This window comes from Clupea harengus, chromosome 18 (genome assembly GCF_900700415.2).
Source record: "Clupea harengus chromosome 18, Ch_v2.0.2, whole genome shotgun sequence".
Lineage (NCBI taxonomy): Eukaryota > Metazoa > Chordata > Actinopteri > Clupeiformes > Clupeidae > Clupea > Clupea harengus.
The window spans coordinates 23,012,124-23,027,797 of NC_045169.1; the positions used below are offsets into that span (position 1 = coordinate 23,012,124).

Below are 15,674 nucleotides of genomic sequence, written 5' to 3' on the forward strand. Positions count from 1 at the left end.
CAGAGAAGTGTTTTTGTAGCAGATTTTAATTTGCAGTTGAGTGTCCTTCCATGTACATGTGTACAGTGTACATGTCAGCTCTATAGGTATCCATGGATACGCCTTCCGTAGGTGTACATGTCAGCTCTATAGGTATCCATGGATCCCAACCAAAATGAGATGAGACATTTTTGTCCTTTTCTCCTGAGCTCTTTGAATCCGTCCTCATGTCCCTCATGTGACCTGTGCCACCCTGTGCCACCCTCATGTACTCTGTGCCACCCAAATCTCATGCCCCTCATGTCCCTCGTGTGCTCTGTGCCACCCTGTGTCCTCATGCCCCTCGTGTGCTCTGTGCCACCCTGTGTCCTCATGTCCCTCATGTACTCTGTGCCACCCAAACACCGCTCTCATGTCCCTCATGTACTCTGTGCCACCCTGTGTCCTCATGTCCCTCATGTACTCTGTGCCACCCTGTGTCCTCATGTCCCTCATGTACTCTGTGCCACCCTGACCTCATGTCCCTCGTGTCCCTCATGTGCTCTGTGCCACCCAAACATCCGTCCTCATGTCCCTCGTGTGGTCTGTGCCACCCTGTGTCCTCATGTCCCTCATGTACTCTGTGCCACCCAAACACCGTCCTCATGTCCCTCATGTGCTCTGTGCCACCCATACCTCATGTCCGTCGTGTCCCTCATGTGCCACCCTGTGTCCTCATGTCCCTCATGTGGTCTGTGCCACCCAAACCTCATGTCCCTCGTGTACTCTGTGCCACCCTGTGTCCTCATGTCCCTCGTGTGATTAGTGCCACCCAAACATCTGTCCTCATGCCCCTCATGTGCTCTGTGCCACCCTGTGACCTCATGTCCTTCATGTGCTCTGTGCCACCCTGTGTCCTCATGTCCCTCATGTGCTCTGTGCCACCCTGTGTCCTCATGTCCCTTGTGTACTCTGTGCCACCCTGTGTCCTCATGTCCCTCGTGTGGTCTGTGCCACCCATCCGTCCTCATGTACTCTGTGCCACCCAAACCTCATGTCCCTCGTGTGCTCTGTGCCACCCAAACAGGGACCCCCGGGGCAGAAGGGAGACCAGGGCATCACTGAGATCATCGACTACAACGGAAACATCCAGGAAGCCCTGCAGGTCAGAGACCCCATCATGCACCACAGCCTCCTAACCTCCTACCATCCCCCCCCCCCCCCCTTCCTCTCCTCAGAGCTGCTGGTGTGCTATGCGAGTCAAGCAGGGTTATTGATTGTCAAAGTCGAAAACAGGATTACTGATTATCAGCTCTCCCTGGCGTTGTTGACGTGATTGTTTGACACGATGTGTCACACGATGGAGAACGACTGCCGCAGTGAACTGATCAAGACCGAGGCGGTCTCTGTGAAAACACACAAATGGTCTGGGGAGGGGGTTCCGGGGGCGAACAAACATGAACGCTGGACAAAGGGTTAACGTTTAAATCGAATAATTTGAAATGTAAACACAAATGTTCAAATTTAAAGAGGGATTCACTGATTTGTTATCCTTCCTACCTCTAGCTCAAATGCCGAAGCCCTCCTTTATTAATGTATGCTAAAGTGTAAGGCTGATGATAGAAATGTCCTTAAATAGTGTGTTTAGCTATAACCTGAATTATATGACTGTACTGTGATGAAACACATCAATGCTGGTGTTAATATTTAGATTATTAATATTTCATTTGTTTTTAAATCTGCATTTTGTGGGTTGAAAATGGTTCAACATGCCTCAGCACGATCCACTGTTTCGAATCATCCTGAGCCTTGCAAGGCCGATGCTGACCTAGAGTCCACCGTTTGGGGGTTATGGAGTAAACTCATGGAGCAAACTTAGGGTGAAAACAAACGGAGTAAACTCTCAGCTTCTCTCTGCTCTCCGTCTCAAACCCCTTGCCCACATTTGAGCATTTCTCACCTTTTAGCAGATCAGATCACGGTCAAGTTAGCCACTCCTGGGTACTGACAGTGAACGTCCAGGCTGGAGTCTAACCAGCCTGTCTTGCATCTTAACCAGAGCCCCATTTGCATCTGTACACTTCAACTGTGTCTGTTAAACATTATAAACGTCACATATGTAGTTCAAACGGCGGCTCTCTGGAGGAATGGTCAGAGAGTGTGCTCACACACATCTTTTTGGCGGGTGCGTAACCGCTAATGTTATCTCTCCTCCCCTCCCCCCCCTCCCCCCTCCCCTCTCTCTTGGCCAACAACAGAAGATTACCACTATTACAGTGACGGTAATTTATCATCATCATCATCTTCATCTTGTCTGTGTCACGAGTGCTGAACGTTCACCCAGCATGGACCCACCCCACCTCTCTCATAAACACACCCCTCATCTAATTCCACACATATGTGATGTCTGTGCCCGTGGTTTTAAGTGTTGTTCTAAGTGTTGTTTTAAGTGTGTGTATCTGTGTGTGTGTGTCTGTGTGTGTGTGTGTGTGTGTGTGTGTGTGAGTGTGTGTGTGTGTGTGTGTGAGTGTGTGTTTGTGCGTGCGTGTTGTTCTAAGTATTGTTTTAAGTGTTGTGTGTCATTTTAAAGCCTGAGTCTAATGGTTGCCACTGCACATTTAGTCGCCACCTACAAAGAGCTGCCGTCTGTGTGTGTGTGTGTGTGTGTGTGTGTGTTTGCATGTGTGTGTGTGTGTGTGTGTGTGTGGAAGGGTTACGCTCAGAAAAACACTCAGCTTGTGTTAGGCAACACCTGCGTCATGATGTCACAATGCCATCCCAAAGTTCAGAGGGCACCTAGAGTGAGATAACGGATGTGAAAGGACACTAGGTGATAGGATCCAATGATTCCTAGCTCGAACTCAACAGTGCTATTTAAGAAACCTCTTGGTTATCTAACCGTTCTAGCCAGAGTACATGAACGTTCTTCAAGACGGAACCTTTTTTTGCAGTACTTAGGCGCCACTGCTGAGTTGGACATTATGTCACTCAGCAGATGGCTTTACCCTGCGACCCCTTAGCACATCCTTATGGGCACATCCTGGTAGCTACACAGTGTTAATGAATACACGTACAGCAAACAAACGCTTCTGACGTTCTAGATCAAATATAGCGGTTCTAACTGGTCAGCTTAATATCTAAACGGTTCACTTTAACGTCCAACACTGGACACCCTAACCAGAACCCTCCTGTACAGGGTGGCCCAGAGAGACCAGTGTGTGTGTCTGGTTATGCAATCCTCTTATGTGCTGTGTCTGCTGACTACACACACACACACACACACACACACACACACACACACACAGACACACACACACACACACACACACGCACACAGTTGGAAAATGCTGACTGGCTCCCTTTAAAGCATGCTCGAGCACTAATGACTTCTTGTCCCACTGTGTGTGCGTTTATGTTTGCCGTGCGTGTGTGTGTGCGTTTATGTTTGGCGTGTGTGTGTGTGTGTGTGTGTGTGTGTGTGTGTCTGTGTGTGCATGTGTGTGTGTGTGTGCGTTTATGTTTGCCGTGCGTGTGTGTGTGTGCGTTTATGTTTGGCGTGTGTGTGTGTGCATGTGTGTTCAGTGTGTGTGTGTGTTTGGCATGTGTGTGCATGTGCCTGGAGGTATGTGTGGTGTGTGTGTGCGTGTCTGTGTGCATGTCTGGAAGTGTCTGTGGTGTGTGTGTGTGTGTGTGTGTGTGTGTGTTCTCGTGTTCTCAAGATCACCACTGTAGTTTTCCTCATCATTTGTCATGACAGTGCCTTCCTGTTCATGTGGTCTTACTTCCCCTAAAATATGTGTGTGTTTGCTTGTGGTCAAATATGTGTGTGTTTGCTGGGGGTCAAATATGGCAAGGATATGGTTTTTGTTTTTCAATGCATGTGAAAGTCATCTCTAAAATATGAAGTTTGATACTTGAAAAGAGTTCACACTCTTAGAAAAAAAGGTTCTTTCAGATGCTTACACAATCCATTGGATTATCAGTCCAGAATCATTGTTGAATGACACTTTGCCAAATGAGATTTTCTAGGTAGGTCTACGCAGCTATATGCAGCGTAGAACCCTGTATCACACAGTCGCACAAATAATGTATTACTGGCTAAAGGTTCTTTAGTTCTAAAAGGAACAGGAACATATTCCTAAAAGGAACATATTAGCATTCTTCAGAGCCGTAAAGATCACAACTAGAAAGTGGGACAGAAAATGATGTGGGAACAAACCGAAAAGCCCTTTTCTTCTAAGAGTGGAGATAATAAAGATGAGGACGTTTAATGATGATGATGATGATGATGGTGGTGATTAAAGCCTTCCTCTTTTACATCAGGGACCCGCGGGTCCTCCCGGGCCTCTGGGACCGCCAGGCCTTAAGGTAGGCAGCCAAACACACACACACACACACACACACACACACACACACACACACACACACACACACACACACACACACACACACACACACACACACACACACACAGACACACACACACACAGACACACAAAGCCATACACACACACACACACACACACACACACACACACACGTAAACACACACACAGCCACACACACACACACACACACACACACAGCCACACACACACACACACATACACACACACACACACACACACAGCCATACACACAGACACACACACACACACACACACAAACGTAAACACACACACACACACACACACACACACACACGCACACACACACACACACACACAGCAATACACACACACACACTCTCTACGTTCATCAGGGCCTAAACCAGTGTTTCTACAGCTTTTTTAATTATTCAGTTTCCTTCATCCTTAAACCTTTCTCAGCCTTTCCAGACATTTTCCAAACTCCATACGTATTGCCTGATAATGTAATGTAATGTATATTAGCGCTCCGCTATAGAGATACTCAGACTCACACCCTGCTATCTCTCTCCCTCCTAGGGTGACCAGGGCGCTCAAGGCCTGTCGGGGCTGGACGGAGAGAGGGTGAGAATGACAAGTGATTTTCATCTTGGGGAAGAAGAAACCTTTTTTTTTTTTGTTCAATATAGATTCTTGACAGCTTGTAAAACGAAACATTTCCGTCTGCCCACAGGGTCTGAAGGGCTCCAAAGGAGATATGGGCATGCCTGGGATATCAGGCGATAAGGGCTCGATGGGACTGCCTGGTCTCCCGGTAAGACCACCCCCCGTCTGTCTCTGCCTCACATCGATGCTAATAAATGATTAGCGTGATGCGCTACTTTGAGAGAATGAGGGGATAGATGCAGGAAACCACAGATGCCGTGTCATTTCCTGTTTCTTGTCTGTGTTCTTGTCACTTCCTAGGGCGTCAACGGACTGAAGGGAGACAAGGGAGATGCTGGCCTGTCAGGTTCACAGGGTCCTTCTGTGAGTGTCTGCCTTTGTGTGTGTGTGTGTGTGTGTGTGTGTATGTGTGTGTGTGTGTGTGTCTGTTTATTATGCAAGAGTTCATGTCCTGAAAGATATTACCCTAGTATCTCGGGTGACCTAGAGTTACCCTGGTCTTAGATGGCCAGATGTGACCTCAGCACATTGTGATAAGAGTGCAGGTTCGCCAGTGCCCAGAGCGTCACAGCCCATCATCACAAGGGATTGAATAGGTTTAGAATGGTTCAAACACATCAAGCACCCAGATCAATCCCACACATTCAGAGCTAATCCCTACTGTTCAATCCCACACATTCAGAGCTAATCCCTACTGTATTAGGTTCAATCCCACACATTCAGAGCTAATCCCTACTGTTCAATCCCACACCTTCAGAGCTAATCACTACTGTATTAGGTTCAGTCCCACACATTCAGAGCTAATCCCTCCTGTAGGTGATCAATCCCACACATTCAGAGCTAATCCCTATTGATCAATCCCACACATTCAGAGCTAATCCCTACTGTATTAGGTTCAATCCCCGGCATCTCCACTCCTTCTTTAACTGCATTTCGTCGTCTCAGTACTTTTACTCTGTGCAATGACAATAAAGTTGAATCTAATCTAATCTAATCTACATGCTTCTCCTTAGACGTAGAATTAAATTAGCAAGGCTGCATGTCACTCCACACACACACACACACACACACACACACACACAGAGAGAGACACACATACACTTTATCTTTCAATCCACATTATAGATCAAATTTCATCAGCAATCAAATGTTGTGAATACACATGCTCAGACACACACACACACACTCACAGCACATCCCAATCTGTTGGCTGTACTCCCTCTCCTTGTGCTCTCATTAGCCCTGATGACAGCGCTGCCACTCCCTCGTGCTCAGACAGATGTCTGCGTTGTGAAACAGACACAGAGACAGAGCGTGTGTGAGTGTGTGTGTGTGTGTGTGTGTGTGTGAGCGTGTGAGCCACACGGGCCTGCCAACAGCGGTCTGCGCAGAGAGGCAAAGCACGCGTTTCACAATGTGGCCGAACTCTTCCCCCCCCCCCCCCCCCCCCGCGCTCCGTACAGGCTGAGGCGTACACACACACACACACACACACACAGAGACACACACACACACAAACACACACACACACACACACACACACACACACACACACACACACACACACACACACACACACAGACACAGACACAGACACAGACACACACACACACACACACACACACACACACACACACACACACACACACACACACAGACACACACACACACTCCCCCGCTGTGCTCCGTACGGGCTGAGGCGTTGCACGGGTCAAGGGGCTAGTTGCCTGGACCAGCTGGAGCGAGGCTATAGACTGGCCCGCGGGACTGCAGCTGTGTTTGGCATTGATCTGGTGAGGATCCCGAGCTGTTCTGGCATCAGCTCAGCCATGGGTCTCTCCTCTCTTCCAGAGATGTAATGACACATTACAGCATCATGGGACAGACTTGGTATCAGTCTTGACATGCTGGAAGACGCCGATTGTTTCAGGAAGTGGTGATTACAGGGCTGATTATGTGAATGCTTACCCTCTCCCCATGCTCTCTCTCCCTCTCTCCCTCTCTCTCTCTCTCTCTCTCTCTCCCTCTCTCCCTTCTCTTTTTATCTCTTATTCTCTCTTTCCCCATGTTCCTCTTTTCCTCACACTCCTCTTCCTCTCTCTAACTGTCCCTCCACTGTCTCTCCCGGGTCACTCTCTGTATCTCCCCCTTTCAATCACTCTCTCTCTCTCTCTCCATCGCTCTCTCTCTCTAATCTGTCTCCCTCTCTTTTTCTCTCTCTCTCACCCTCTCTCTCTCTCTCTTATAGATTATTGGTCCTCCTGGATCCCCAGGGCCTCATGGTCCTCCCGGTCCGATGGTGAGTTTAACATTCACAGAGCTCAACAGCAGAAAACGTGACACTTAGTCAAAGTCCCTGTCTGCCAATGCACAATCTGAGTTTAGCCATAAACACAGTAAGAGAGACAGGAAAGAAAAATGTCACAAACAGATAAGACTTTGGCGGCAGTGTCATTTGCAAAGGAGACACCCTCAATAGCCTCACAGCAGTACTTCGAAGCAGTACAGCCTGAATATCTTCACAGTAGAGCGGTACCACCTGAATATCCTCACAGCGGTTCTGCCTGAATATCCTCAAAGCGGTAGCGACTGTGATTGGTGGCCTGCACCACAGTATCCATAGCAGGCGCTGGGTAAATGGTGATGTAATTTACAGAATGTTCTTTATTCTTCCACAACTGTCAGTGCTGCATGAGAGGTGTGCAGACCAGGCAGAGAGCTCCACCCTGCAGGTTATGTCATGCAGTTGCCGTGCAACACAAGCTCTGGTGGAACTCCCTCATGTGTAGCAACTGACGAGCCCAGACAAACACAGCAGATACCACTTGCTTACCACAGCTACCACTTGGCCTAGATCTACCCCAGCCTTGGCCTAGATCCACCCCAGACTTGGCCTAGATCTACCGCAGACTTGGCCTAGATCTACCCCAGCCTTGGCCTAGATCTGGCCTACTGCTATGTTGAGCTTGTGGTGATTTGAAACACTGATGTGTGTGTTGTGTGTTTTCCAGGGCCCTCATGGATTCCCAGGACCGAAGGTAAATCCCTTAACCGTGAGGAGAGCGCGCGCTTAACCCGCCAATGCTATTAATCTCTACCTGCATGCTGGCCAATTATAATCAGTAATATGATTAAAACTCTCATTATCTTAATATTCTGTAATCTAGAGGCCCAGAAAAGATGACTTCCTAGTCATATAAAAGTACTGACACAGTGAACTAGAGACATCTCTGCAGCTTCCACAGATCACCCATGTTTATTGTGGGATGTCTATTCAAGTTTCCTTAGACACACTTTACTTGAACCTTGCAGCATAACAGACATAGATATCATACACTGTCATTAGATGTCATGATAGTTTAATATTAATCATTTAGTGCTTGCCATGACAACTGTCAACAAAGGCCCATTTTGATGGCCTGACATGATGACCCAGAATGCAACATTGAGAAATAAGCATGTGACAGTCCTGCAATAAATGGAAGTTAGTATGTGGCAAATAGCATTAGCATGGCTATCAATAGCATAGCGGTATCATGGCTATCAATAGCATAGCATAGCGGTAGCATGGCTATCAATAGCATAGCAGTAGCATGGCTATCACTGCCATCGCTTTACCAACAGAATCCTAGGCAAAAGGGTTACATATTTAGTTACTGCAATCCACTCACACACACACCCTAAACTGTAAATACACTGAAAAAAAAATCTCCCTAAACCTGAAACGCATCTGGAAAATGTCAGTCTATGAAGCTGCAGCAGGTGTCTGTTTGTGAGTTTGTGTATGTGGACACATAAACCTCCTGCCTAGAGCGCCCCTCCTCTGAGCTGACCTTTGACCTCTTGCGTTTAGGGGGACGGCGGGTTGCATGGGCTGAAGGGAGCGCGAGGGGAACTGGGGCACAAGGGGGACAGAGGAGCCCTGGGTCTCCCCGTAAGTACACCCGCTTCGCCGCAGACATGCATCCGATGGGCCTCAGCACCCCAGCCTCAACCTCCCTACTCCCCATTTCACTCCTCTTCACTCCCTCACTCCCTCCATTTCTCTCTTTACCTCCTTTCTTCTTCCCTTTCTTTCTCATTCTTTTCATCTACTATCCTTTTTCTATTTTCCCAGACATTTGTGTTGCTTTCTTGTGTTGTTTCTTCTCATCTATCTTTCCCTTCACTCCACCCTTCCCTCTTTACATCCTTTCTTTCTTTTCTTATCGTCTTTTTTTCCCTTCAACATCTTCCTTCCTTCCCTCTTTCCTTCCTTCCCCTTCTTTTTCTCCACCTATCCCTAACATTCCCCTTTGCTCTAAGGCATCCAGTCTCCTGGTCTGGCATTTCCCACTGAATTCCTCATCTGTTTGTGCCCACATCACTGCGTGTGTGTGTGTGTCTATACATGTGTCTCTGTGCGTGTGTGTGTGTGTGTGTGTGTGTGTGTGTTTTCTGCATTCATGACTCTTCTCCCTCACTCTCAGCCTTGCCTGCCTGTGCCACCAGCCATCCTAAAACACATGTTTACGTTTGCTCGATTGTCTACCTGTTTGTTTGTTTGTTTGTTTGTGTGTGTGTGTCATGTCCTGTGTCCTCCCACAGTAACAGCGTTGATGGTACTCGTTTCATCATGTACTAATCCCCTTGTTCATGTCACTCATCCCCCACATAACCACACAGGGAGCGTCTGGCTTGGACGGCAAGCCTGGGATAATGGTGAGTTTCACCTGTCACAGTTTCACGCCCACTTACCCTCACCCCCCACCACAAATACCCCCATTCCTCTACCCCCCTCCCCACTCCCCCTCCACACCACCTCCTCACCTCACTGCATTGTTTTATGTTGATGAGCTCAGCTGAACCCGAATTGAAGGGCTCAACTCCACCATGTTGTACTTTGACGGTACAAATATATTGGCAATGCAAACAAATAAATCAATGCAATAAATAAGCCTCGGAATCAGACACTTCCAGATCCCTGTCTGCGTGTTAATAATTAACACAGTATTAACATCCACTCATCCATTAACATTACCGTGGTTGTAATACACCACATCTGTGTGTCCGTGTGTACTGTGCATGGACATGTTGTGACGGGCAGTGTGTTGTTGTTGTGTTGGTTTTTACTGTCACCTCAGTTTGAGTGAGAGATGGTGCTGTGGACATGCAGACACAGAGACCAGGTGTATTTCTGTATTTCTGCCATTTTTACCCAAGCTTGGCTAGGACGCCATTAGGGAAACACTGTGTGTATTTGGACATCTTCAAGTCGACTAAGTGGTGAGGGGGGTAGCCTGTAAACTTGAGTGGCAGCTGCCTGGCGAAACATGTCTCCGTGTGGTTACTGTGAGGACGGTGTGTGTGTGTGTTTTAAGAATGCGGTAACGGAAGTGTTCTTGCTCTAGGGTATGGACGGGCCAATGGGGGCATCAGGACCAGCAGGTCCAAAGGGAGATATTGTGAGTTCAACCCTCCCTGTTCCCATATCTATATTCCTGTTCTATATAAGTATATTTCTATATATAATATCTCTGTTCCTATATCTAATGTATCTATTTATATATACTATATCAGGGCACTGTCAGCAGAAATCCTTTGTTTCTGCAGTCAACTGTGATATCATTAGCACAAAACACATCATTAGCGCATAACATTCATCCATTTTGGAAGACGCTTTTATCCAAGGTGACAGACGGTTTAGTACAGATATACCTTTTTTGGCAGTCATACACCGAGGCTGTGTGATTGAAAACATGTAGTGACAGCTAAAAAGTGTGATGTGATGTTTGAGGCTTTTAGTGGAAGCATGTTGCTAATGACGACCTGTGCTTGCCACAGGGTGAGAAGGGTGCTGAAGGTGAACCTGGGCCGAGGGGACCGTATGGCCTGCCTGTGAGTACACCATCCTAACGTCTATGGTCTTGAGTACACTATCCCAATCAGCTGGACTCACCACATTAGCACCCAAAGACTTAACAGGAAACCACATGCCCCCTGAGAAGTCCTAACGTCTATGGTCTAAACTTAGGACCTAGGGTAGGACTTAGCTATAGTGTAGACTAAACTCTACAGTCAAAAAATGTTCCAGGGCCCTCGTTCAGGACTCTGCTCTGTGAGAGGTCAGGACTAGGCTAGATGTTTGCACTAAACTAATCTACACTCTATGGTCAACAGTCCAAACTACCCTAGCATGTGACAGGGCCCCTGTCCAATGTTGGCCCTGTGGGTCTGCCTGACTATAGTCCTGTCATCATGCGCTTCACAGCATTAGCATTAGCATTAGCAATAGCATTAGCCTTAGCCTGTACATGCACTGTGTTGCAACACTGACAAACACGTTACGTCTTCCTTCACAGGGCTCAACTGGGACACCGGGACTGGATGTAAGTACAGAAAACATCTCAGACTAAATGTTTCCAGTCAGTTATCTCCCCCTCCACCTCCAGTTCCTTGTACCTGTGTGCTATCAGACTAGTGATATGGTGTTCCCTGGCCTGAGTCCAGGCCCACGTCACGTGTGTCTGAGGGGTGTGTGAGGGGTGCGTGTGTGTGTGTGTGTGTGTGTGTGTGTTTGTGTAATCAACCAGAGTTGTATTTTGCAGGGCTTACCAGGTTCAGAGGGTGAGAAAGGCGACATTGGGGAGAGAGGAGAAAAGGTGATCAGATGCGTTGATTCTGAGGAGTGTGATCAATAGTTTGGCGTGTGAACAGGGACCGATCCCTTGGCCCAGACAGATGCTGATGCTGACGCTGGTCCGGTGCTGATCTAGTGATCTGGTCAGGACCGGGTCCGGGTCGGTTCTGTTCTGGGGTTAGGTTCTATCTAGTCCTTAGATGTCAATGGACCATCCGTGTTTTGGAACAGGGCCTCAACATCCAATAGAAATCACCAAGCGGACAGAAATCCTTTAGAAAATAGAAATGAAAGTGGATCGGTTACAGAATGAAGCAGACATTTTTGTTTTGTTTTACAGAGGAGGCTTGCATCTTCAGTAAACAAGTTGTTCCTCTTGCTTGGTAGCCTGGAACTTTGACAGAACATAGATCCAAGATGCTTAGAACTGTTCCAAGATTTATCTAAATTGGCCCTTAAATTTTCATTACTTGTTGTTCAGCATTCACACTTCAGCATTGCTCATTCCATTATCTGAAACATTGAAATGAAAATAATCATCTTTTTTCCCCACAATTCACCTAATGAAAACATCAGACTATTGTTTTCTGTAAGAGTGTCTTTGTGACAAGGCAGTAAAGCTTGCTCAGACAATAAAGCATGGTTATGACCATAAAACCACGCTTGTAAACTATTGTTCAAGGCATAATAGAAATAAATCGGGGCTGATTATCGAAACATTGTGTTGTTTTACAGATAGTCCATTGACAGCAGACCACAGACAGCAAACTGGCTGTTTTTGCTTGCCTTGCTCCAGTGCTGTCTATAACACTTGCCTGCTTTTCAGATCACTCACACACTTCTGGCATCTTTACACAGCAAGATTCTTCACACACACACACACACACACACACACACATCCATACAACCCAAAAACATATGCATAGTATAGCCATGCATTATGATATTGAACTACGCTGCTTTGCAGTAGAATGGCAGTTTCTGCATTTTAACATGCCATTTCCAATATTCTGACAGCATGTTTTGTCAACGTTCATTTCATGTATGTTTCATAGTCATCAGCAGTGTGTATCCTGTGAGCCCCAAAATCGCTTTACAGTGCTTGGAGCCTTTACGCTAAACACATATTAGCTTAAAGACAACACCTGAAATCCTCTGATATACAGTATACTGTAGTTTTGGAAAGCTTTATCACGCTATCACAACTGCTCTTGTGTAACATATGACGCGTTATAGACAAGAGCTTCTCGCTTCATGCAAGCAGCATTTCTTATAACATGTCTTATAACATGTCTTATAACATCGTTGATCTATTTCTACATCATTTCAAGTTGGCCAATCTCAACCAGCTTATTAAGTTGCCTGAGGCTGTTATTTTGATATATTTCATTGAACCGCACACAATTCTACATGTAAGCTGTAGTGTAAAGATGCCTGTTGTGGTTAGGTTTGTTGTGTGTGCTCTAGTGGTGTTCCTGTGCACAATTAGATGCGTGTCAAGAAAACTGTATCCCTTCATTCATTCATTGACATTGTAATTTGGTTCATTGGGTCTGTTCATTACAAAATGTCATATCAGATGATTTGAAATCATTTGTCATTCTCCATGACCTTACGGCAGCCATCCCCTACCCATGTTCATTCGGGTCAGTCAGTCAATCAATCAGTAATCAATCAATCAATCAATCAATCAAGCAATCAATCAATCAATCAATCAATCAATCGATCGACCAATCTGAGATGGCTTTTCCCCCAGGTTATAACGAAATCTTTAAAAGTCTAAACAGTGGAGACCGTAGCGTGAAAAGGGATATGGTTTTGTAGCCTAGTTTGATTAGTTGGTTTGTTTGTGTGTTTGTTTGATTTGTTTGTTTGTACGTTTGTTTGTTTGATTCATTTGTTTGTTTGTATGTATATGGCTTTGTTTGTTTGTTTGTTTTTCCAGGGGTTGTGATTGCGAGTGACTGGTTGATGACGTGTTCTGTTACCCCTGCTAGTGTCATTCCTGACACTCTTTCTCTTCCCTCATGCCCTTGATTACCCTCTCCTCCCTGCCCTCCCCCCTGCCTCCTGCCCCCTGACCCCCGTTTGTGGGGAGGACCAGCCACTTGCCCTCTTCCGATTCCTTCCTTCCTTCCTTCCGATCCTCCTCCAGTCCTCCTCTAGTCTTCCTTCTGGTCCTCCTCCAGTCCTCCTTCTGGTCCTCTAATGGTCCTCCTGGTCCTCTAATGGTTCCCCCCCACTGCTCCTCATAGAGTGGTGGTGCTCTTTTAATCCTTCCCCTGTAATTGCGGTGCTCTCCTAACGTTCTGGTTCAGTGAGGGCGACCAACGTCCATTTCACAGGTCTCCGTGCAGCTTTAATTAATAATCCCAAATTGGGATTGTGTAGATTGTAATGGGTGTGTGGATTAAATATGGTGGGATTTTTTTATTGATATTATACATTAGTCAATCATCACTCATATTTTTGGTATCCTAATGATTTTGTAAAAAACCCTTTCTCTTTTTTTTCCAGTTTCAGTTTTTCAAATCATCTTCATCAATTATTGCATATTCTTAACTTGCCATAGTTTCCAGCACGCCCTGCAATAGAAGCCCTGCATTAGACGCGCTGCACGCGGCCGTCCTCACTGACTCCAGAACACATGAACCTCTCAGTTGTGATTGGAGAAAGTCTTGAGCTGACCAAACCATTGTGTCCACAGGGGGAGAAGGGAAAGAAGGGCAAAAAAGGGCCTAAGGGGGAGAAAGGAGAACAGGGTGCCCCCGGATTAGATGCACCCTGCCCATTGGTATGTCCCGGCTGCGTGTTCTCACATTCTTTTCCCGTAGCAAAGCAAGAGACAGTTTGACGGCTGTCCAACGTCCTGTCCTACCCCCAACCCAAACCCCCACTTACTCAAAACTCAACCTGATGGGAGGGGCTGCCCCCCTCCATCCTGGCATCCCAGGGCTAGGTCTCACTAGCTCTCACTATTGCTATGGCAACCATAAACAACCCAGGGCTAGGTCTCACTAGCTCTCACTATTGCTATGGCAACCATAAACAAACCAGGGCTAGGTCTCACTATTGCTATTCCCAAACATTAAGTATGTACAGACACAAGCTTTTCGGTTTATGTTGGGATCGAAAAAAACATACCTAAGAACACTCCATGTCCACCCCTCACAGATTGTGATTTCTCATTCAAAACGTCAATCCCACACACACACACACACACACACACACACACACACACACACACACACACACACACACAGAGAGACACTGGTTCTCCAGTAAGCCCGGATGCCACAGGAGGGGGAACGGGGGCCGCCCCTCTCTGCCCAGGCCTGACCCCCCAGCGGAGGGGTACAGGGCGGGCACCTGCAGCCTGTGTCCCAGTAACACTCCCAGTTCCATCTCTGTGACGCAGGGGTTCCGGGGCTTTAAGGGGGAGAAGGGGGAGCCAGGGCAGCCTGGTCTGGATGGGCTCGATGCCCCATGCCAGCTGGTACAGTATTCTCTTTTCCCTTCCTCTGCCCGTGCATGCTCTCTACCCTCTGCCCATGCACACACTCACACACACACACACACACACACACACACACACACACACACACACACACTCACTGGCATCTGAGCACACACATGACAAACACGTACACCCCTCTTCACACACACACACACACACACACAGCACATAGACACACATACATACACAGACACACTCGTTGGCACCACGACACAACGACGCAAACACACACACACACACACAAACACAAACACACGTGTTGCAGACAAACACACATGCATACACAGACACACACATTCACTGACACAAGAGCACACACGAACACATTCACATTCACTGACACAAGAGCACACACACACACACACACACACACACATTCACATTCACTGACACAAGAGCACACACACACACACACACACATTCACTGACACAAGAGCACACACGAACACACACACATTCACTGACACAAGAGCACACACAAACACACACACACAATCACATTCACTGACACAAGAGCACACACACACACACACACACACACACACAC

At 47.0% G+C, this 15,674-nt stretch overlaps 1 protein-coding gene across 5 annotated transcripts in view; it reads left to right on the forward strand.

Annotated features, from left to right (window-relative positions):
- LOC105904737 (collagen alpha-1(XXV) chain) overlaps window positions 1–15,674 on the forward strand; it is a 226,516-nt gene that overhangs the window by 204,661 nt on the left and 6,181 nt on the right. For 2 of the 5 annotated variants that reach the window (XM_031584868.2, XM_031584869.2), the window contains exons 22-35: window positions 1,046–1,123; window positions 2,217–2,240; window positions 4,282–4,326; window positions 4,905–4,949; window positions 5,059–5,139; window positions 5,292–5,354; window positions 7,240–7,290; window positions 8,003–8,029; window positions 8,845–8,925; window positions 9,657–9,692; window positions 10,382–10,435; window positions 10,815–10,868; window positions 11,333–11,359; window positions 15,029–15,106. In XM_031584868.2, coding sequence (XP_031440728.1) covers window positions 1,046–1,123; window positions 2,217–2,240; window positions 4,282–4,326; window positions 4,905–4,949; window positions 5,059–5,139; window positions 5,292–5,354; window positions 7,240–7,290; window positions 8,003–8,029; window positions 8,845–8,925; window positions 9,657–9,692; window positions 10,382–10,435; window positions 10,815–10,868; window positions 11,333–11,359; window positions 15,029–15,106 — 744 coding nt within the window. Of the gene's footprint in view, window positions 1–1,045; window positions 1,124–2,216; window positions 2,241–4,281; window positions 4,327–4,904; window positions 4,950–5,058; window positions 5,140–5,291; window positions 5,355–7,239; window positions 7,291–8,002; window positions 8,030–8,844; window positions 9,407–9,656; window positions 9,693–10,381; window positions 10,436–10,814; window positions 10,869–11,332; window positions 11,360–15,028; window positions 15,107–15,674 lie in introns of those variants that run through there. The other 3 variants (XM_042710545.1, XM_042710547.1, XM_042710546.1) reach the window with 2 other exon arrangements.